The 21830-nt window shown below is 33.8% G+C and overlaps 3 protein-coding genes across 4 annotated transcripts; 2 read left to right on the forward strand and 1 right to left on the reverse strand.

Annotated features, from left to right (window-relative positions):
- The first annotated feature begins 1954 nt into the window (after positions 1-1954).
- On the forward strand, positions 1955-2542 carry LOC108481206 (uncharacterized). The gene has a single exon (XM_017784369.1). The coding sequence runs from the start codon at positions 1955-1957 to the stop codon at positions 2540-2542; it is 588 nt and encodes a 195-aa protein (XP_017639858.1).
- An 11-nt stretch (positions 2543-2553) lies between these two features.
- LOC108481205 (uncharacterized) lies at positions 2554-2991 on the forward strand. The gene has a single exon (XM_017784368.1). The coding sequence runs from the start codon at positions 2554-2556 to the stop codon at positions 2989-2991; it is 438 nt and encodes a 145-aa protein (XP_017639857.1).
- A 1809-nt stretch (positions 2992-4800) lies between these two features.
- On the reverse strand, positions 4801-13540 carry LOC108483452 (kinesin-like protein KIN-4A). 2 transcript variants are annotated; one of them, XM_053029186.1, is made up of 26 exons: positions 12623-13540; positions 12327-12465; positions 12089-12238; positions 11607-11860; positions 11222-11406; positions 11019-11143; positions 10838-10874; positions 10623-10714; positions 10388-10489; positions 10085-10198; positions 9864-9957; positions 9630-9745; positions 9372-9467; positions 9165-9278; positions 8945-9061; positions 8739-8819; positions 8541-8612; positions 8359-8452; positions 8236-8267; positions 8058-8155; positions 7867-7965; positions 7165-7386; positions 6859-7021; positions 6160-6315; positions 5760-6075; positions 4801-5314 (listed from the first exon to the last, which is right to left on the reverse strand). In XM_053029186.1, exons 1-25 carry the CDS (start codon positions 12676-12678, stop codon positions 5857-5859), a joined length of 3027 nt encoding a protein of 1008 aa, XP_052885146.1. In that variant the 5' UTR covers positions 12679-13540; the 3' UTR covers positions 4801-5314; positions 5760-5856. The 2 variants fall into 2 exon arrangements, with proteins under 2 accessions (XP_052885146.1, XP_017642345.1); XM_017786856.2 differs by having other exon boundaries at positions 12322-12465; positions 12623-13538.
- Between the last annotated feature and the right edge of the window lie 8290 nt (positions 13541-21830).

Below are 21830 nucleotides of genomic sequence, written 5' to 3' on the forward strand. Positions count from 1 at the left end.
AGAGAAGTATTGGGCCCAACGTTTGAGAATAACTTGGCTAAAGGAAGATGATAGAAACACCCATTTTTTCACGTGAGAGCCACAAATAGAAAGAAAAAAAACAGCATTGATAGACTGAAGGACATGCATGGTCACTGGAAGGAAAATATCAAAGATATTTGTGAGGCGGCCAAGGAGTATTTTCAAAAACTTTTTGAGTGAAATTTACATGATGTTGATGTTTTAAATCTTGACTATATAAAAAATTACATTTCAGGGAAGATCAATGAAAGACTGATGAAAGAGTCCACGGATATCGAAATCAAGGAAGCTTTCAATCAAATGGACCCTAGGAAAGCCTTGGGTATTGATGCCTGTCGGGGAATTTTTTCAAAGAAAATTGGGATGTGGTGGGGGAGGATATTATAAAGCTTTGCCATGAGAGTCTTATAGGCGATAGGAGTGTGGACAGAATTAACGAAACTATTATTGTTCTCATTCCTAAAATTAAAGAACCCATTGATATGACTAATTTCCGTTCGATTAGTCTTTGCAGAGTGGTGTCTAAAATCATGGCCAAGGTGCTTGTCAATCGCTTGAAAGAAACCCTGCCAAGGTGCATTAGCCAAAATCAAGGTGCCTTTGTTCCCGGAAGAATGATCCATGGCAACATTTTGATTGCTCATAAACTTGTTTATTATCTTCAAAGCGCCAATAACGGGTCCAACAAGGGTTTCATGATCAAACTTGATATGAGCAAAGCGTATGATCAAGTAGAATGAAAATTTATTGAAGAAGTTATGAACAAAATGGGCTATGCCGATGCTTGGGTGAATAGGATAATGAGTTGCGTTCGCTCGGTCCGCTATGTTGTTAAATGCAACTCAACCCTTTCGGAAACTATCATTTTGGAAAAGGCTCTCAGACAGAGGGACCCTCGCTCTCCTTTCCTTTCTTTTTTTATTTTGCATGGAAGCGTTCTCTAGATTACTAATCCGAATATAGAATGGAAATAAGATTAAAGACACTAGGGCTAGTATTAATAGGCCGCGGATAAACCACCTTTTTTTACGGATGACGCCCTCCTCTTTATTCATAATAAAAAAGGGAAGTTGAGGAAGTATTCAATATTATAAATAAATTTACAAGGGTGTCGGGTCAAAAAATTAATAATGATAAATCTATGATTATGTTTAACCTGAAAACTTTGTTGGCCCAAAGACATTATTTTGTTCTATGCTCGGTATGCGCATGGTTGATACATTTGATAGCTACTTGAGGCTACCCTTAACTATTAGTAGGAAAAAGTCAATAGCTTTTACTAATGTCATTAATCGTTGCACTTGCAGGGTCAATAGCTGGTCAAAACGCCTTTTATCCTATGGTGGAAAAGAAGTTTTGCTAAAGGCCACCCTTCAGTCTATTCCAACATATGTCTTTTCTGTTTTTCTCGCCCCGTTAAGAATCATAAAGAAGCTTTATTGGAAAATGGGCCAGATGTGGTGGACAAACAACGAGAAGACCCATGGTTGGGCTATGATGGCATGGGATCGGTTATGTTATCCAAAAGGGATGGGTGGAATGGGTTTTCGAGATATGCATCTTTTCAACCTGGCTCTGTTAGGAAGACAAGTTTGGAGGCTCATAAACTTCAAAGGCACTTTATGTTTTAAGGTGCTTAACGCTAAGTATTTTCCTGAACGGGACGTCTTCAAGCCAAAACTTTGTAGTAGGCCGTCTTTCACCTGGACAAGTATTGCAAAGGCTGCAAAAGAGTTAAAAGATGGCTTTATTTGGCAAGTGGGGATGGCAATATGATCGATATTCGGAGGGACCATCGGGGTATTAAAGGTCTAAATGGAAACTCAATTTGCTGGTCACTTTTGACAAACGAAGAAAGAAAAGTTGAAGACCTGTGGGACCGGGATCAAAAGTAGTGGAAAAAGATAGGGTCAAAATGCTTTATAGTCGAGAGATGGGGGAGTATATTTGGAATTTACCCATTCCTCCTAATGATGTTAACGATAGCAGAACGTGGATCCAAAACCCTCATGGGGCTTATACGGCAAAGTCAGCTTACTCTTGGTTATCTCTAAAGCGTATTGGTTTTGGCCCTCATAGACTTTTCTGGAGAATTATTTGGAAACTCAAGATGCTTTCCAAAATCAAAATTTTCAGTTGGAGAATTGGCCAAGATATCTTACCTACCTATGTTAACATTGCCCGCATCTGTCAGAATTTCTCTACAATTTTCCTGAGATGTAAAAATAGTGACGAGATGCTCCTTCATGCTTTGAAAGAATGCCTGAAGGCTCGTGAAACTCTCATATTGGGAGGTATGAATAACAGGCTCCTTGACGGTAGTTATGTTAGATGCATTGACAAGCTAGAAGATATTCTGCGGGAGCTCGACGCCAAGGCTATTGCTAATCTCTTTACTCTCCTTTGGAACTGCTGGAATAACATAAATAAGCTAGTCTTTCAGGGCAAGGATGATCCTACTATGGTGGTCTGGGAAAGGGCGAGCGGACCCTTAGCAATTATTTTAGAATTTTTAACTTGAAGAAACCCCCTATGATTCCACCTACTCCAGAATGGAAAGGCTGGAAAAAACCCCCAAATGATTTTATTAAAATCAGTGTGGATGCAGCGGTCTCAAAAGGAAATGTTGGATATGGGGCTATTGCGAGAGATGCAGATGGTTTTGTTCTCGCAGGGTGTTATGGCTTTGTTACTAAGGATATTGAAACAACTTGGGCGGAGCTTGAAGCGTTGACTATGGGTTTGAATCTGGCTTCAAAATTAAATGTGTCCAAGATTATCATGGAATCTGACAGTGCTATCTTAATTAATAAAGTTAAAAAACATGATCATGATGTAACCATCCTGGGCTGTTGTGTGCAAAAAGAATGCGAGGTCTTTAGGAATTTTGAGATGGTCCATTTTAATTGGATTAATCGTAGCAGTAATGAAGCTGATGATTTACTTTGTAAGCTTGCTATAACGAACTGATGTAATTCGGATTTTAACTTGGATTATCCATCGGAAATCCACAATGTTATCATTCGGGACGCACGTTTTTTATTAAAAAAAAATAAAATTATATCATAAGGAGAATTATGATTGGTAATGATTGCCAAAATTTTCTATTTAATGTTAGATGGTGGAAGTTTGAAGAATCTTAAAATTAAAAAATCAAAGAGTCGAAGTGATAATTCAGGCGCTCGTTTTCTGCCTTAGCTGCCTTGTGGTTGCATCGTCCATTGCAAGATTGTAATTTTGACTTAACTTAGGCTTAAGTCAACATTTAACTCTTTGAACAATACTTTTTTTTATTCTACTAGAAATATTATTTAATCTTAAAATTTTGTTTATAAGAACATTACATGTAACACGTTTTTATTGAACATTAGTAATTGCGGGGGTAAAATGATATGGAAGGGAGATCAAGATTCCACAGTTGCTGCGAGCAGCCGCTAAACAGCTAAATTTTTTATACCCGTGAACTTAGCCACTACCAACCTATAACCCGACCTTACGTAATAGGTGCCCGACTTTGATGCCAAATTAACTTATCTTCGGGTTTGCAATTGCTATTAGGAATGGACAGAATGCGATGAACATCGCAAAGCGCAAGGAGTCCATGAGCCAAAGTAACATCCCAAGAAAGACCAATGCTCAAAAATAGCTCAGCAACCTTCAAATCTTCAAAGTCGACAATAGCACCCGAATCAATATAAAAGTTCGACTCGTCCATAAGCCATGGGTCCTTAAAAGCACGAATCAATTGGTTCCTAACCTCCATCGAACCCCTTATTGGAGCAACTTCTTAGCCATACAAATGCTCTTCCATGTTAAGCTTGGGTTAGACCCTTCTGAAGCTTGGAGAAAATCCTCATTAGTAAAATATCTAGCTTTGAGAATCCGAAAAGGAAGAGAATCAAGATTAGATAATAAGCATCAACCCTGTTTCCACGGCATAGCAGGATTGGGACCATGAAGGTTATGGAATCCCAACCCATCAAGCTTTTTAGGAACACACAACTTTTCGGTTTGTCTAGTGAAAAGACCACCATTATTAGAACTCGAACCCCACCAAAAGGAGTTCATCATCTTTTGGATTTCAACGTAGAGACTTAATAGAGTTTGGAAAACGCTCGTGCAAACGATAGGCACCGCTTGAGCTATAGTTTTAATAACAACCTCTCTTCCAACACGAGAACGAAATTTACTCTTCCTATTTCGAAGTCGTTTAGAAACTTGATCTTTAATAAAAGAGAACACATCCTTTGTTATGCCTACTAATTAAAGAAGGAAGACTCAAATATCAATCAGGGTGGAGAAGTGAACTAACACCAATCATCGAATAAGCAATCCGGTGATGATCACTACTAGTATTCAAACTGAAAAAGATTCCCACTTATGAAAATTAACAGATTGACCTGAAGAATTTTCATGAGTACATTTTTCATCGTAGTACATTCATCAACATTCGCTCTAAAGAAAAATGTGTCTATTGCAAAAAGAATAAGAGAAACCGAAGGACAACCTCTCCTAATATGACAACCATGAATGTTTCCTTTACTCTCTGCTTGCCGAAAAAAGAGTTGATAAACCCTCAACAAAAAGAAGGAACAAGTAGGGGGAGAGTGGATCCCGTGAACTGTTTATATGTCCACAAACGTTATTGGTTAACTGCTGACAATAGATGGAAACATACTTGTATTTGACAGTTATATGACAGTTGTCAAATCTGAGTAACTTTAATCTTAAGAGTTCAGGCTTTGATATACTGAACCACAATCCAGAAAGAGGAAGAGCTTAAAAATTTCCTTGCATAATGACTGAAAATGTTACAAAGTCCAACAATAACAAGCTTACACACTGTGAAACGTACGTATGAAGTAAGAAAAAACAAAATTGGGTGAAAAATGAAAAGCAAAAACAGAAGAAATACAATTAGACAGCACCTTTAATTAAATTTATGTGAATTGGGAACAATTTCTTCCCTCAAAGTGTGTTATTGATGGAAACTACAGCACAACCTTGGAGACAGCTCGTGTTGAGACCCGAACATACTTTCGCTAAAGCATCACCACTGAAACCCTCTCATGCTAATGTCTTCAATGTATTTGGCATGCCATCTGCGGCATTGCCACTTCTTTACAAGATGCTCTCCAACACAATAATCAGAGCAAATTTTTTATGATTAAAAACCTGTACTTTCTGACATTTTTGATATCAAACTAAACTGACGCAGCATAGGGAGGTTTCAACAGCCAGTTCCAGAAGACTGCATCAACTAAGAGTGAGTTTGGATGGGCGGTGTGTTTACCTGCGGTTAGTGTAAAAACAGCGGTGGCAGTGAAATTAGATACTGTAGCAATACTGTAGCGTAAGATAAAAAGTAAACTAAACGCACCACACCGCACCGCACCCAGTCACCCATCCAAACTAAGCCTAAGAAAAAGGATAATATAAGGTTCATTGATGTAGGTCAAAGAAGGATTAGCCTAGTCAATTTCATTGTCAAAAAAATACGGTTCAACCAAGCAATTTAGTCCATGAAGGGCATTGTCTCAGAATAGCCGACTCAGTAGGCAAGCAGTTAATTCTGAGTTCATGTCCTTTTACAATTTTTCCAAGAAGAGATTTACAAATCCAAAATGTAGTCATTGTTTCTCAAATAATTAATGTCCTCAACCATTAAGAAATCATGCTAATATAAGGAAAACGAAATAGGTGATGTCAACATGAAATTCTAGGGCAGAAAAAATTACCTGCACTCTTTTCTAGGCTCGACCGCACAGCTTTGGCTAGGAACATGCATATAATCAAAGATTAACATGGCCAACGTAATCCAGTGACCATCAAATATCAGACTCTATATGTCAGAACTTGTGAACGAGGCCTTGCCTTTATTATCGTTTCATCACTGTGTCTAATCCATTCCGAAAGTCTCCATGGCTTTTGCCATTTCCATTTGAATTGTACGAGCCATTGGTGATGGCTTCTTTTCCACCTCCACAGTTTGCCATTGCCAGCTTGTCCATTAGCTACTAACTTTTTCATTGGTAATTGTCCGAGCGGTATCATCTGCACAAGCAGTGAATCGAACTTTCTTAGTCAAGCATGAAAGCAGATTGGAACATTATGATTGAAGTTGGAGACTGAAGTTACCTTCCGTGTTTGACCTATGAATGCTGCTGACTCTTTGGCTGGACCATTAACAATACCTGGGCTATATTTCAGCTGTTTCTGTGCTGGCACAGACATTGGAGATGATGAACTTTTCACATCATCATCTATGTGTTTCAATGAAATAGGCGAGTTCCCCTGCTCATTGACACTTTGTCAAAACCGATGATAGGAGCAGCAATGAGATTGGTAAGGAAAATTCACTTGACGGCCAAAAGAATTATAACAACAGTGGCTACAACCAGACGATCCTATACAAATGACCATACAATTCTATTTATCTTGCGAAAGAAAAACCTACTTTAGATGGAATTCTTTTCTAGAGATTCCTCGATAAATTACAGGTTGCATCACTCAGCTGAAAAGAGGTTTGCAAGGTTACAAGGATACGAAGCGTGAATTCAACTGTAACCGAGGTAAGTGAGATCCTACTAAGAGAAGACTGGAAGAGAAAAGTTTTGTCGTTCGGCAAATAGTAAGAGATTCTATATCCAGCTGTTGATGGACTTTAGGTCAAACAAGAAAAGGCTGATGCAGCCAATGCAAAAACAGCTTTAGAATCATGAGTTGATTACTCGAATACTCCTCAATAAGTTTAGACTGTTAAGAGTATGCCTTACATGAAAACCTAAATAAAGCCGCATATGTTTAAGGCCTTAATAGAGTTTACATAAAACTAACCGTAGCTGATGTAGCCAGTGCAATGGCTACAGCCTGTTCTCTTAATTTTAGCTCATTCTCCACTTCTTTCCTTTGTAACTCACTCTGCCGCAACAGACCTACAAGTTCCTTAAGTTGTTCTTTCATTTCCCTGATTTCTATGCCTTTTTCCCATAACTGGTACCTGTTGATAACATATAAGCATCATTTAAAGAACCTTTGAACCATAATTATTTGAGCTTGCTGTTTTTCTAGTTAACTTCAGCACCAGGCTGTTATATTTTGACACAAGTATCTGTACATATATCACTAGCTGAGAGAGAACACCTTGAGTCTCCGAGAGAATTGAACATATATTGAAGCAAGTTCTTTGCATCTCCCATGGAGCGCAACTGATTCCAACGTCCACGGTTAGTGAACGCACGCTCCCGCTCTTCTGCCTCTGAAAGTTGTGAAGCCATTGCTACAAGTGAATTAGATGATATGCCAAGCATATGCTCAAGTGAAGATATTCGTGCCACTCTTGCATTTGGTGACAAGGAGGATCCCCTGTAGAGTAGTAAATACAGCAACAAATGTTAGAGATGTTGGAGCACTTCTAAGGAGGAAAAAGTACCATATCTACAGCAGCATGCTATGTTACTCGGACTCAGGTGCAAGTGTCAAATAAGGGTATATATCCAGGCGGGTATGGTTAGCCTTTTCTAAAGTTTTCAATGTATTTGGAAAATCTTTGGAGATCATATCCCCATATCCATATGTCGGACACGAGCATCAGACACCAATACTTCAAAAAAAATGAAGAGTCCTAGCAAACATAGGCAACATATAACTAATCTCTCAAACTCATTTTGGATCTCACCATGGATGATCTATATCTCATGTAGGAAAGGAAAAAGGCTACAAACATGCACACAAATATTGGCTACTTGCTAAATTTGCTTTCTTATATCTACTTCACTGATCATGGAGCATAGAAACCGTATGATGGAAGGCTAAGAAAGTAAAATGCTTTCAGAAAATTGATACCTAGCACATCCATTCTTTCCTCTTGAAGGGCTCGGCCCCTTTGAATCTAACTCATCTACTTGTTTCAACACGGCCAACTCTTCAGCCAATGCAGCTCTCCTGGAGATTTTGCATATTTAGCGAACTGGATGTCAGAATAATTTATATTATCCAGCATCTGTTTTATTATACAAAGAAGATTTGTTACATACACTTGGCTTTGCTTCTCATATTCAAAGCGAACTTCATGCACATTCACCATGACTTCTAACTCATGATCTAGCCAACGTTGTAATCCTTTCTCATTGATCTACGTATGGACTTAATTAATATTAACATATACCATCTGGATATTAAAATGACAAAGAAATTATAAACAGAGATCATTACCTTCCCATTTGTTCCATTCCCATTGGCAATAGCTGGAATATACCAAAACATTAGAAAATTGGATAAACAAAAGGGCATAGACTTGGATTGTCTGGAAACAGCAACCTAAAAAGAAAAGCATACCCAAGTTATCACGAGCAGCAGATTTACGAGCTTCAAGCAACTCTTTTAGCCTCTTGGTGGCCATTGCAGCCTCCTCTGTTTTTCTTTGGAGAACCTGAAATCAAGAATAACTCCAAATTATTTCCCTATAAACAGAGCAGTTGTAAGCCCTCATCTCCTATGAGAAAGAAAAATCTGCTTACCAGTTTCTGGCGTTGATTTAAAGCTTGCAACTTATGCCTTTCGTACTCATTTCTCCGACCCTCTTTCCGTAACTGATTGTGCGCACAGAAGATACGATAGATGCAAATGAAAGTGATTATCTTTGTTCCCATGTAATATGTAATACAAGAGCATAATAGTTAATAATATGACAAGCTATCAAAAAAAGCTTAAGGCACCTGCAATAGTTCCTTTTCTCGAGAGGCTTTCCACTGACGGAACTGTTCTGCCTCTTGTTTTATCCGATGTTGCAACTGAACCTACAACCACGGAATAGGCAGAGGAAGAGAAGATAGCAGGGGGGCGTTGAAGTGAGAAGTTTTAGCAGAGAATACAATAGAATTGATAAGAAAGAAATGAAAGATATAAAGACCAAAATAAGAACCTTTTGCGCCTTTATGTATTGAATTTCATCTTGTAATCGTTTTGCCGCTTCATCACTCTTCTGTTTCTTTTTTAAAAGTTGAACCTGGTTCTCTTGTTTTTTCTTAAGATCCATAATCTAGTGCAAAATTTTTTTTTTTTTTAATAAATTAACCATCAATTCATCAGCCATTCTCTTCAATCTAATGATAAATGCAATTTCAGCTAACTCTTTTTGTCACCTGTGCTTCAAGGGATTTTAGTTTCTGAGCATGAATGTCGTGCACTTTCAGTGCTTGTCCTTCAGAACCGGCAGAAAGATTTTCAATTTCAGCCAATAACCGATCCCTCTCTTGCTGCACCGAAAAAAGAAAAGGCTAAAAGATGTTAACAGCCACAACTTTTCCTTGAGAAAAACTTAGAGAATTTCAGGGGGAGTGTTTTTACACCTGCACAGCTCTTTTCTCTTCCTCTAATTCCTGAATTTTCTTCCCAAAATGCTGCTTGAGTGCAACTGTGTGGCCCCCAAAAACTTTCATCTCGGACTGATCATATGTAAAAGATGAGCATACACATCAAATATAAGAATAGCAGAAAGTCTGATGGGCATACTATTTAATTACAAGGAAATAGGACCCTATGAATACAGATTCTAAATAAACAACTAATGAATAATACTGCAAAGCGTTGAAGACAAAAAATTATACCTCTTTCTCCTCTAACTGTCTATTTAACTCATGCAACTCTTTGTCCATAGTATTTTGTAGAAGCATGTGCTCCCACTCTTTAGCTGCTCCTTCCTCAATTTCTCTGGAATCACCTCCTAAAATGACCATTATATTCAAGCCGAGAAAACACCATGAGAAGAATATAAATATAGAACTGATATTACTAATAAAGAAGAATGTCATGCATCTTGCAAACATCAGGTATGCCGGTACCTATCATGGTTTCAACAATTTGATTGTCCCTTGATTCTCTGCTGCGCAAGTTCCTTTTCAGCCCATCACTTTCAACAGAACACGGACTACCATCCTGAAATAATAAGAGTTTTGCACTCATATACATTTGAAACCACAATATCCATGATAAAAACTTGGATGTAAATCAACTGAGAAATTTCAAAGTTCAGATGAACTCAATAAGGGTTTCCTTAACATACTTGAGCATCCATTTCACGTTGCTCGACAATGGTGCATCTGCTACGGTACTCGTAAAGTTCTCGGCACAGATCCTCATTGGCAGCTTCAAGCCAAGCAATCCTTTCGTTGAGAACCTACACAATAAGTCTATTAAAAAACTTGTGGGACGCTAATCCGATATAATAAGTTATCTCCCAGAAGAAGTCAAGGAATAAATGAGATATTGAAGAGTTAAGACATGTATAACATGTGTTACTAACTTAAGATCTCAATATTCCCGTCAATTATAGAGTTTAATAAAGTGGTTAAGAGTACTATGATACCTGTACTTCGCCAGAACCTCCCCGGGCACAAAGTTCTGCTTGCAGATACTCTAATTGTTGGCGCATCTTTAGTATCTCATTGGACATAGGATCTCGGTTAACCTATATGAAAGTCAAAGCAAGAATGAAATTATGTATAGAAACAATATTGAATTTTGCCTATATCTGACTAGGCAAAGGGAAGAAAAGAAAGACGAAACTTTTGAAGTAAGGAAAATTATTCTCTCGAACTTACAACTGGCTTGTTCTGGATATTGCGAGCACGATTTGCGTACTTTAAAGTATTCAGGGTTTCCTCAGCATTGATGTCAGCAGGACTAATGCAGGCTACTTGAAAGGAAATGATCAAAACAAATTCAAAATGGACATTTAAAGAGCAAGGCAGGGACTAGGACATGAATGTATCAAATTATAAAAATGAAACAGCTTATTTAGAAGAAATGGCATTACCTATCATGACAGTTCTACTGTTGCCACCAAGTGAATCCTGCCAAAAGAAATGGTCATGTTTCTATCACTTTATAAACAACAAAGTTAGAGAAAATAAAGATACTGAAATTCGAAAAAAGATGATTTACAATTTCTGAAGCCATTTATAATCTTCTTAACAGACCTCTTAAACTAGTCATACCTGCAAAAGCCGAGTAAGTTTACTATCTCGATATGGAACATGGACACCTTCTTTGCGTTTTTTTTCATCACCAAGTGCACTGATGACATTACCAAGTGCAAGTAGGCCCTTATTGATATGAACTCCTGTTTAGATGATGAATACGGCAATTACCATGTTTGGGTGGGGAAGATTAATGAAACAAAATAAAAATGATTACTAACCTTCTTTAAAACGCATCCCATCGGAACCTGTTCTTTTTGCTCTCTCTGATCCAGCAAGATCTACTAAATGTAACTTGGCACAAAGATATTCTTCACTCATAGAATCATTAGGATTTCCATCTCCAGAAACAGGGTTGAGTTTACGCATTTGCTCTAAGGTGATGGTGAATATTGCATGTGAGCGACTATACAACCACATAAGGAAAGCCAAAAAAAATTGTCATTATAGAAAATTATTACTTTGGCATATTACCTGAAATTTTGGTATATAAAAAATTATCAAAATTTGCATTTAGCAAATCATATAAAACCAAGAAAAAGGTAAAACTAAAAGAAGTAATTACTAAATAATACTTAATTTAACAAGAACCGAGAATGAACTAACCTTGACTGATTGTTCATGTTTGTACTCCCTGTAGCCCTACTCAAAGATCCCTGTTCTAAGCACGCACCCATTTCTTTTAATGTACTGACACTAACTTCAGTAGATCCTGCCAGTGTAATAACACCATCTGATGATTCACGAATCTGTATTGGTGGTTTTCCAGGGACATTTACTTTCCCAGTATTCGCACTTGCAGTATCTGATTTGTTCAAAAAAGTAGGATCCAACAAATCTCGCACTTCTTCTTTCAGGATCTTTACATCAAAATTAGATAAAAATTATGCATGTCAGGTCTAAAAAGTAGGAAGAGCTAGTCAAGCCAGTTGTGATACTTAAAATGATGCAAAGAGTTCTCGATCACATAAACCAGAAGATATATTCATAAAATGGATATCTGATACACGAAGGGCGAAGCTTTTACAACAACAGGTATTACAGCAAAGTAGAACAAACAAAATGAAATGTTTGGTTCTTTAACAAACCTCAATGAAGGACACATGCAATTGAAATTCGATTTGATGTTTTAGATTTTCAATCTTGCTGAACAAAGCATTCATTACTTGAGGAATGATTCCTGTTTGAGAGCCACCTTTGAAGCCTGTGCCCATAGTATATGTTTTACCTGATCCAGTCTGAAATAATTTTTCAAACTTCAATTGGAAGGAAAATAAAAACAGCAATATTTAGGTGTGTGGTGTGAAAGATTCAGCTGTACCTGACCATAAGCAAGAACAGTAGCATTATATCCTTGGAATAAGCCATCAACAAGTGGCACAATGCATTCCTCAAACATCCAAGAAGGAGAACTGGTGCTCCCATACACATGATCAAATGTAAAGGAATGTGTACCAATTTGTACCTGCAGCATAGCAAAATATTCATTAGTTAATTTTGATTGATCAATTATTCAAGCATCCAAAAGATCCAGATCTCCAAATACTTCAAATTAAACCCAAAATCATCCATTTGAAAGCACTTAAAAGAATTAAGGCCTGCATTCTAGTAAGTGACAGTACCTGAGGCTTTCCTGGGATGACAGTAACGCAGTCTTTACAACCTTGAACCTTCTCATCACCGATAAGTGGTCTTACATGAACCGCAACCTTAACACAACATTCCTCTGAACCTCCACCAACTTCCATACGAAACAGCTAAAAGAAAATTCCACAAAAAGAGAGAAGAAGAAAACCCCAAAAAGTAAAATATTTTTTTTCTTCTTTTCCTTGTAAAAAAACCCTTCTCATGGAAAATGGGTTGCTGCTGTTGTTGTTGGGAAATGTAAGAAAAAATAGAAAAGGAACTGTAAAAGAGGGAAGGGTAGTTGAGGAATTAGAGGGAATGTGATAGCATAACCATAGAAGTATACAAAGCAGAAAGTTTAACTGCAGTGATAACAACAACTACTGTCATTTTCCTTAGCCTTCACATAAAAAATCGTCATGTAAAAGAAAAAGGAAAAGAACTTTCGTAACACTCTTTCCCTTTTTATCCTACTTTTTTGCTTACTGCAAATCTCAGTTTCCCATGTTCCTCTGTTTCTTATTATGACCTTCATGGAGTTTCGTTTTTGTCCTTGTCTTTACAGTTCTACCCCTTTTAGCTCCATTTTTTTCTGGGTTTTGGTTAAAATTTAAAAATTAAAAAAAAAAAAGAAAAGAAAGATAAGTGCTCCTAAAACCACGTATTATGAGGATGAAAATTTTATCATTGTGCTCAGGATATGGTCGATAAACAGGGATGACCACGCCATTATCCTCTGTGGTAAGAGTATTATTTTATAAACGTTCGATATTAAGTAATTCCACTCCCCCACCACCAATTATCAAGAATAAAAAACCACAGCACATAAGCCGCATGATTTGGAATCATATATAGCATTTCTAAAAGTCAAAACCACTTTGTTATTTGTATCCTACATTTTTTTTTTTATCATTCTCTGTTCTATGTAGAAGTTACTTGTTCAATTTTTATATTTTTTATTCAATTATAATTGTTAAATTTATTAAGTAAAATTATACTATTTTTAAAATTTGATGTACTTATTAAAAATTTAGTTATTAAAATTTAAAATTCAGAAAATATAAGAATTTGAAATGATCTAATTTGAATAAATAGACTAAACTTACACATGTAGGCGACTAGTAAACAAATTTAATTACTATCGTTAGGAATTAAAATTATGGACTGATTCAAACTAAAATGAATCAAATAAAAATGTAAAAACTAAATTCATAATTTTTATAAAGTAGAAAGACTAATAACAAAATTTAACTTATCTTTTTCTTACTAGATTCTTTTTTCCTATAATTTTAATTTTTAAAAGATGATGTTCTAATATTACTTCCCCAATAGTTTAAAAATGTATATGAAATCAAACAAGTTCTGAAAAAAAAAAAATCAATGAAGCAAGCAATACATATTCATTTGTGACCACAGACCTCTATTATATGTTCTAATAAATTAAAGAAATAAAATTGACGAAAAGCTAACCCAGGAAAGAAGAAATGGCAAAAGAAGAGAAAAAGAACCCAGAAATGGGCTTTATGTAATCTTTTTGACTGATTCTGTGGCAGTAAATTAAATTCGTGTTTTTTGGCTTTCCTTTTGTTGTGATGTGTGGATTAAAGTTGGATGGTAGTGTAATTAATTAAATTCCATATTTGGAGCAACTAAATTGCACCATCAAAAAGTTAAGAGAGTTAATCACATTCAATTTTTTGCGATTTAATGATAAAATCGATGCTTCCAATACTCTTGTAAAAAATGCAATTTGAAAAAGAAGGCACCATTAATTTTATTATTTTTATGGTAAGTATTTATTTGAAATATTTATTTTATTATATCCTTATATAACAACTTATCAACCTAAATTTAAAAACTGTATCAAGTATTTTCACAGAATTCATACAATTAAATTTAAATTATATTTAGACATGTGGATTCTGAGTTCCATTTTTCTTATATAAAAATGCTAAATTGGGTTTATATCCTTATGCACTTTTAATTTCAAATTAAAAGCCTCTTTAGGTTACCTAAACTTTGGATACTTTTTTCTTAACACCATTCACCTTATGATATGAGATCAACCAATGATTTGTTTTCAAGCCTCCCATTATTGTTAGTTTTAGGTTGGATCTTATTAAATTATTCTGATGGCATCTTGATATTCATTTTTTTCGTAAATTATTTTAAATTTATCGTTTTTTAATATTTAATATATGCATATAAAAATTACCAGCAAATAAATGACTTCAAAAGATTTTCAAATATAAAATAATTATCAATCTAATATACGTATAAATAGCTTCATCAACTCTCTTTAATTCACACATATTCAAAAGTTAAAAATTTTATGGAAAATTTTATTTAAATATTTTTTATAAAAATAATCAATAATTTAAAACGATTATGTAATTTTAGGGCCTAAAGAATAACGAACAAGTTGATTGAGTGTGTAACACGACATTTTAGGTCGATAAGTCAACGGACTGCTCCAGATGTTGCAACATTTAGAGAGGATGCCGCGGCAATGAAATTTGAATCAAAAGGGGGAACATACAGCCACTGATGTTGCAACAACCACCACTCAATATCATGACACCCAACTTCAAATAAAGAAGGGGAGCATTCCGCGTGCAATGTTGCGACACCAATCTGACGAAACCCAAAATTATTGTATGGGTGTTTTTGTTCGCACAGTCTTAAATAACTTGTAACTCAAACTTTATTTGACCTAGTTAGGTCATAATACATGTAATCTATAAATAATAGCTCAAAACAACATATTACAGGGGTTTAAAAAGTTTTTCACACATCTGATTTAGGTTTTCAATTTTTTTTTTTATGTTTGCTTAGTCGGAAGATTTCTATTCCAAAGTTAGACAATTGCGAGTAGAGATTGTTCTAGATACAGGCTTTTCCATTAATAAATGCATAAGTATTATCTTCCCTATTCTTTTTATTTGCATCTCTTTCATTACTTAAGTTAATTGAATGTTTGTGTAAACAATATAATAAACTTGCGCTTTTAGCAATGAAAATAATGTTTCATTAATATGGTTATCTACAAAGCTTCATTTTTAGCAATAGAAATAATGTTTCATCAATATCATCCAAATGCTAGTTACTTAAATCTTGATTTAAATAAACAAATAAATTCATATATCAAATTAAATATATATCATAAAAAGAAAGAATACTTTTTGTACTAAAAATTTCACTCGCAAATTGAATAGAATGAGTTAAATTTCAATTCTCCGAACTTATTATTTATTTATAATGCACTGATAGGTGCATAAGTGACTCTTTAAAATGACATCACTTTTCAAGTTTCACATTGTGGTTTCAAAAGATCATTTCAACCCAACCTTTCTGAAAGTAACTATTAGATTCAATAACACAACTTTTTAGCTTAGGAAGGTTTTCCCAAATGGTCATAATCCTTCTATTGGATAGAAGCATATTCAACTAATGTTTGAACCATGTCAAAACAAAATCCACTAATAGATCATTTCCTAACCATGCATTTTCATTCCATCCATCTTCTTTCTTTCTTTCTTTCTTTCTTCCTTTCTTGCATGATATATAATATATGTTATATAAATCTATACCAATTATAATCATGCACTTTAAAATGTCATGTATACTATGAACAAGCATTTGATTTTTGTCAAGAAATTGATGCATAAGACACTTACATCTTTTGCATAATGCAGTTCAATTAACACATAAAAATTGAAATCTAAATCATGCAATTAAGAGTAAAACAATAAATTTGACATACCTTTTCTTGCCATAAAAAAGTTCTTTTTTAATCAAGATTTGACAAGATCATTGATCTTGAAGCAACCACATTTACCGATATCCATCCTCATAGTACCATGCTTGTAGTGGCATGTGAATACTCGGTGAATAGACAAGTCTTCTTTAATTTCTCATAAATTGCAAAAAGAGAACCTTAAAGTTGTTGGTGTACAGGGATAAAAATAATCTTATAAGAAATTAACGAAGGTTTCAAGGTGTGTATCAATGCCACTTTCTTTAAAATTTTATTCACCTCACCTATATTATAGTGCGCAAAAGAGTTACTGACGAATGAACCTCGAGGATACAATGAAGCCCAATAACTATCTATGTTTTGCACTGATGGAAACAATCCATTGAGCACTGAGTGGAGCATAGCAAAGATACCAATTTCTATAAAAAAAATTTGCAGTAATTATTTATAGAACAGTCTAGGAATACAAATGATGGTGGGAGAAATAGAAAAAAAACATTGTTTCTATATTTTTAGGTATGTCATACAAATGAAAATTCATTCTTATCTTTAGGAGGTCTCATGTCTCTTTATAGAGACATAACTACCCAAAATGAATAGTCCTATCTTTAGTAATAAATATAATTATTCAATAGATATCTACTTGAATAATTATGACGATTTATTAATAAACAAGTGACAAAATTTTTGAATTTAATAAGAGACGTCATTCATTATTATAAATAGTGACAAACTTTAGTTAATAACCTAGTAACATAACTTTTGATTATTTATACATTTTCATTTACAACTATTGAAATACTATACATATTTTGAAATTGTTGGGCTGAAAATATATATTATATATTCGCTATCAGAAACTGATTCCATTGCCCTAAATCTTAAAGTGAAAATTGAGGAGCATTTCCCAGCTATCAATTACTGGTTGACAAAGAATTTTGGACGAGATTGAAGGGTTTTCATTTTTATTTTTGAAGGATGGATAATGATTTTTAGTTGGAATTTTATTATATAGGTTTAGGTCATAACAAATGACCCCATTTAGCTAACAATTGAGACGTTTATCATTATTCAAAAAAGGAAAAATTCAATACCTTTTGGTTTGCTTGGCTTTTATTGATGTGGTAGATTGTAAGTTAAAGCAAACTTGTCATACATCCAGTCAATTCTCATCGTTCACAAGGGATAAATAATGGAAAAGCAAGAATATATATATTAAAAAAAGACCAAGCAACTAAAGCAAGCCCCGTTGTTTTGTCCATTATCCCGGGAGGGGATATATTTGATCATAAAAATATAATTATGACGTTGGGTGGAACATCCCCTCTAATTTATTTAAACTGATCACTCCATCTTATCAACCTTGAAAAAGGTTCAATAATACAAATTCCTTTTCTCACTGTTATTAATAATTTAAGATTTAGTTCTCTTTGCAATATATTATTAGGATAGGATAGGCGGTACGTGTTAAATATGGATATGATATATTTTATAGTTATATATGTATACATGTACCCAATATATATCTTACAATACATGTGTTTTGAATCTTTAAGTTGAATCAAGTAGAAATGAAAACTTGAGTGTATTATTTCATGTTTACATAATCGATGCAGTCACCCAAGTATAAACTTGAACCATATACTGAGATAGACTTACCTTGTTCTTTTCAGCTCATTGATATTATCAAACAAGCATTTTATCCATGCTTTTAAGGGAATAAAATTTGCAATGATCAAAGCTAAGGGAGAACATCAAAACCACAGTGTTAGATCCTCATCTTGCTGGTAGAATCGACATTCAACAGACACCCTAAGGACATACATGCATGCATGTTTTCTTTGTTTGCTTTTATCTACTTCATAATAATGATAGAAAAGATAAAAGTCTTATATTCTAAGTTCGACTTTATACTGTAATCTTTTTCTTCTTTTTTTTTGCAATTTATTTTTTTCTAATTTGGTATGTAAACTATTGCTCTATCATACAATTTGACATCTTAATTTTACTAACGGTGTTAGTCAGTGATGATGTGTCTCAGTAAGAAAACGACACATGGTTCAAATCCTTTATTATGTCAAATAATTCCAAAAATTGAAAAGTAAAAATAAAAATTAAATATTTTATAATATATAAAGTATTAAAATTATATAAATAATTTAAAATCGGTAACTTATAAAATAAAATTATGTTCTTGAGGCAAATTATATTCTTACTTTGAGTTACTTGTCTAAAAAATGAAATTATTTTTAAATATAAAAGAAAATCTAAAAATAAAAAATTTAATGTATATTATAAAAATATATAATTCAAAAGATAAATGAAAGATTGAAAAACTTATAAAAATAAGAAATTTAAAATTTTAGAAAATTAAAAATTAAAATTCAATATAAATTTGAGAAAAATTCTAACAATATAAAATATATTTTATATAATTCCTAATAAAATTGTAAAAAATGCAAAATATAAAAATATATTAGATTTAACTGATGTTGATGCATTGATTGGTCTGTCAGATATCAATATCAGACAATGTTCGTCAACATAAATAACGCTGGGAGTCAAATTTTAATTTGGAAATTTTAGGATTTTTATTCTTTTAGTTTTCTAAAACGTTAATTAGATTTACTAATTTTCATTTTTTTCTTAATTTTTACTTTTTGGAGTTCTTTTTCATTTTAAATTTTAAGTAAAATGTTAGATTTTTATTAAAATTTTGATTTTTTATATATTTTTAATTTTATTATTTTCTTAATTTTGTAGAACTTTCTATATTCTTTAAAAATTTTGTCATAAATTTTTGAAGTATTTATATTTATATTGTAATATAATTCATATATTAAAAAATTAATTAAAAATAATTTGTTTGAATTCTTATATATGTTGGAAAATATGGACATCACATATATAATAAGAGTAATTACATGTTATTATTTACTATCATCATAAGTGAGCCCAAATTAAAAGTGATCTAATTTGGTTAAAATTTTATTGGACTTTAATTGTTAAATAAAGTATGGGTCAAATACTCTAATAATTGAATTCTAATCAAATTCTGATTAATAATTGGCTAATTAGAATTTGATTAGAACTAATATGCCAATGTTTAAATATTAGAGTTATGGTCCCAAATTATACACAAGATATCTTTTCTAATATTCCATCATTAAGGAAGAGAGAGCAGATATTCTCTGAATTTCTTGTGTGCTAATTTGGAAGATCAAATCCCCAAGATCCGGTAAAACTTCAAGGAATTCATGGATTCAGGTACGCTTCCACATCTAGTTTTGTTCTTGATTTATTCTTGATGATTTGACATGATAGATCTTGGTTTATTAAGTTTTATTTCAGATTTATTTTACAAATCTAACAAGTGGCATCTGAGCCTCGTCATATTAAATCATTGGGAATTGATTAAAGTTTCTTCTTTAAATGATTGATTCATAAAATTTTATGGGTTTTATATTTCGGATATATATTGATCTTTGAAGGCTTATATTAAAGTATATATTTTTTTTAATTTAAAGAAATTACTCAGGCCAAGGGTTTCCTTGATGAAATTGAAAAACGTTTTGCTAAGGTTGAGATGACATCACTTCTGACTTCTTTGATGTCTATGAAGTATAAAGGTCAAGGAAACGTAAAGGAGTACATTATGGAGATGTTCCATATTGCTTCAAGACTTAAGACACTTAAGATCGAGCTTTTTGAGGAATTACTTGTTCTTATGATTTTTGTATCGCTTCTTGCACAGTTTAATCAATTTAAAATTAGTTATAACTGTCAAAAGGAGAAATGGACCCTAAATGAGCCCATTTCTCATTGTGTGCAAAAGGAAGAAAGGTTGAAGCGTGATAAGTCTGAAAGTGCTCATTTGGCCAATGCCCTTAAAGACAATGGCAAGAAAAAAAAATATCAGAATGAAGCTGTTAAGGGTCCAGCTCAAAAGAAACAACAAGCTACAAAGAGTTGTTTCTTTTGTAACAAGTCTGGACACGTAAAGAAATATTGTACCAAATATCATGCTTGGCATGGAAAGAAAGGTATAATTCTTAATTTGGTCTGTTCTGAGATTAATTTAGCTTCAGTACCTAGAATCACTTGATGGATAGATTCTGATGCTACTACTTACATAAATGTTTCTATGCAGGGTTGCCTGAGTTACCGAAAGCCAAGTGATTGTGAAAGACACATGTTTGTGGGCAATGGAAAATCGGTAAAAGTGGAAGTGATTGGGCATTTTAGGTTGTTATTAGGAAGTGGTTTTTATTTGGATTTAAAAGACACTTTTATTGTACCGTCATTTAGACGGAATTTAGTTTCTATTTCTTCGTTGGACAAATTTGGATATTATTGTTCATTTGGAAACAATCAATTTAATTTGTCTTTAAATTCAAATGTTATTGGAACTGGTTATTTAAATACTTATGACAACCTTTATTTGCTAAAAAAAGTTGCATCCTATAATGAAACCTTGCATGTGGAATCAAGTGGTATTAAACGCAAACTAAATAAGAAAAATTCAGCATCATTATGGCATAGGCGCTTAGGTCATATCTCAAAAGTTAGAGTTGAATGCCTTGTGTCTGATGATATTTTAGAGTCCCTTGACTTCACAGACTTTGATGTCTGTGTCGATTGCATTAAGGGAAAACAAACTAAAACCAAGAGATTGGGTGCCAACAAATCTTCAGACATCTTAGAATTAATTCATATAGATATTTGTGGGTCATTCCCTATAGCATCCTGGAATGGTCAACAATATTTCATAACATGAGTCATAACATTCATAGACGATTACTCATGTTATGGGCACCTATATCTTATTCATGAGAAATCTCAGCCTTTGGACATGTTCAAAGCTTATAAAGCTGAAGTTGAGAATCAACTCAACAAAAGGATTAAAAACATCAGATCTAATCATGGTGGTGAGTACTACGGTAGATATGATGGCTTAGGTGAACAATGTCGAGGACCATTTGGGAAATTCCTAGAGGAATGCGGTATTGTCACACAGTACACCATGCCAAGATCACCTAGTATGAATGGTGTAGCTGAAAGACGAAACAGAACTCTTAAGTATATGATAAGGAGTATGATTGTTCATTCTACCTTACCTGAGTCCCTCTGGGGAGAAGCATTAAAGAAAGCAGCTTACATTCTGAATAGAGTACCCAATAAAGCAGTTGCAAAAAAACTTTATGAGCTTTGGACGGGTCAAAAGCCTAGTCTAAAGCACTTTCACATTTGGGGATGTCCAGTTGAAGCAAAGCCTTATAGGCTACATGAAAAGAAATTGGACTCCAAAACAGCAAGCAATTACTTTATTAGTTATTTCAAGAGATTTAGGGGCTAAAAATTTTATGATCCCATAATAAGGAATATTTTTTAGACGGGAACTGCAACATTTTTTAAAGATATTGAGTTAAGGGGAGAAATAAGGTTAG

Source organism: Gossypium arboreum, chromosome 1 (assembly GCF_025698485.1).
Source record: "Gossypium arboreum isolate Shixiya-1 chromosome 1, ASM2569848v2, whole genome shotgun sequence".
NCBI lineage: Eukaryota > Viridiplantae > Streptophyta > Magnoliopsida > Malvales > Malvaceae > Gossypium > Gossypium arboreum.

Excerpts from the sequence above, each read along its gene's own strand:
- LOC108481206 (XM_017784369.1), top strand. The coding sequence starts at position 1,955 with ATGGGGGAGTATATTTGGAATTTACCCATTCCTCCTAATGATGTTAAC.
- LOC108481205 (XM_017784368.1), top strand. The coding sequence starts at position 2,554 with ATGATTCCACCTACTCCAGAATGGAAAGGCTGGAAAAAACCCCCAAAT.
- LOC108483452 (XM_017786856.2), bottom strand. The coding sequence starts at position 12,748 with ATGGAAGTTGGTGGAGGTTCAGAGGAATGTTGTGTTAAGGTTGCGGTT. Across the intron at positions 9,468-9,629 it reads GACAGTTAGAGGAGAAAGAG|TCCGAGATGAAAGTTTTTGG; the intron begins GTATAATTTTTT and ends ACATATGATCAG. Across the intron at positions 8,613-8,738 it reads GAGAAAAGGAACTATTGCAG|TTACGGAAAGAGGGTCGGAG; the intron begins GTGCCTTAAGCT and ends GCGCACAATCAG.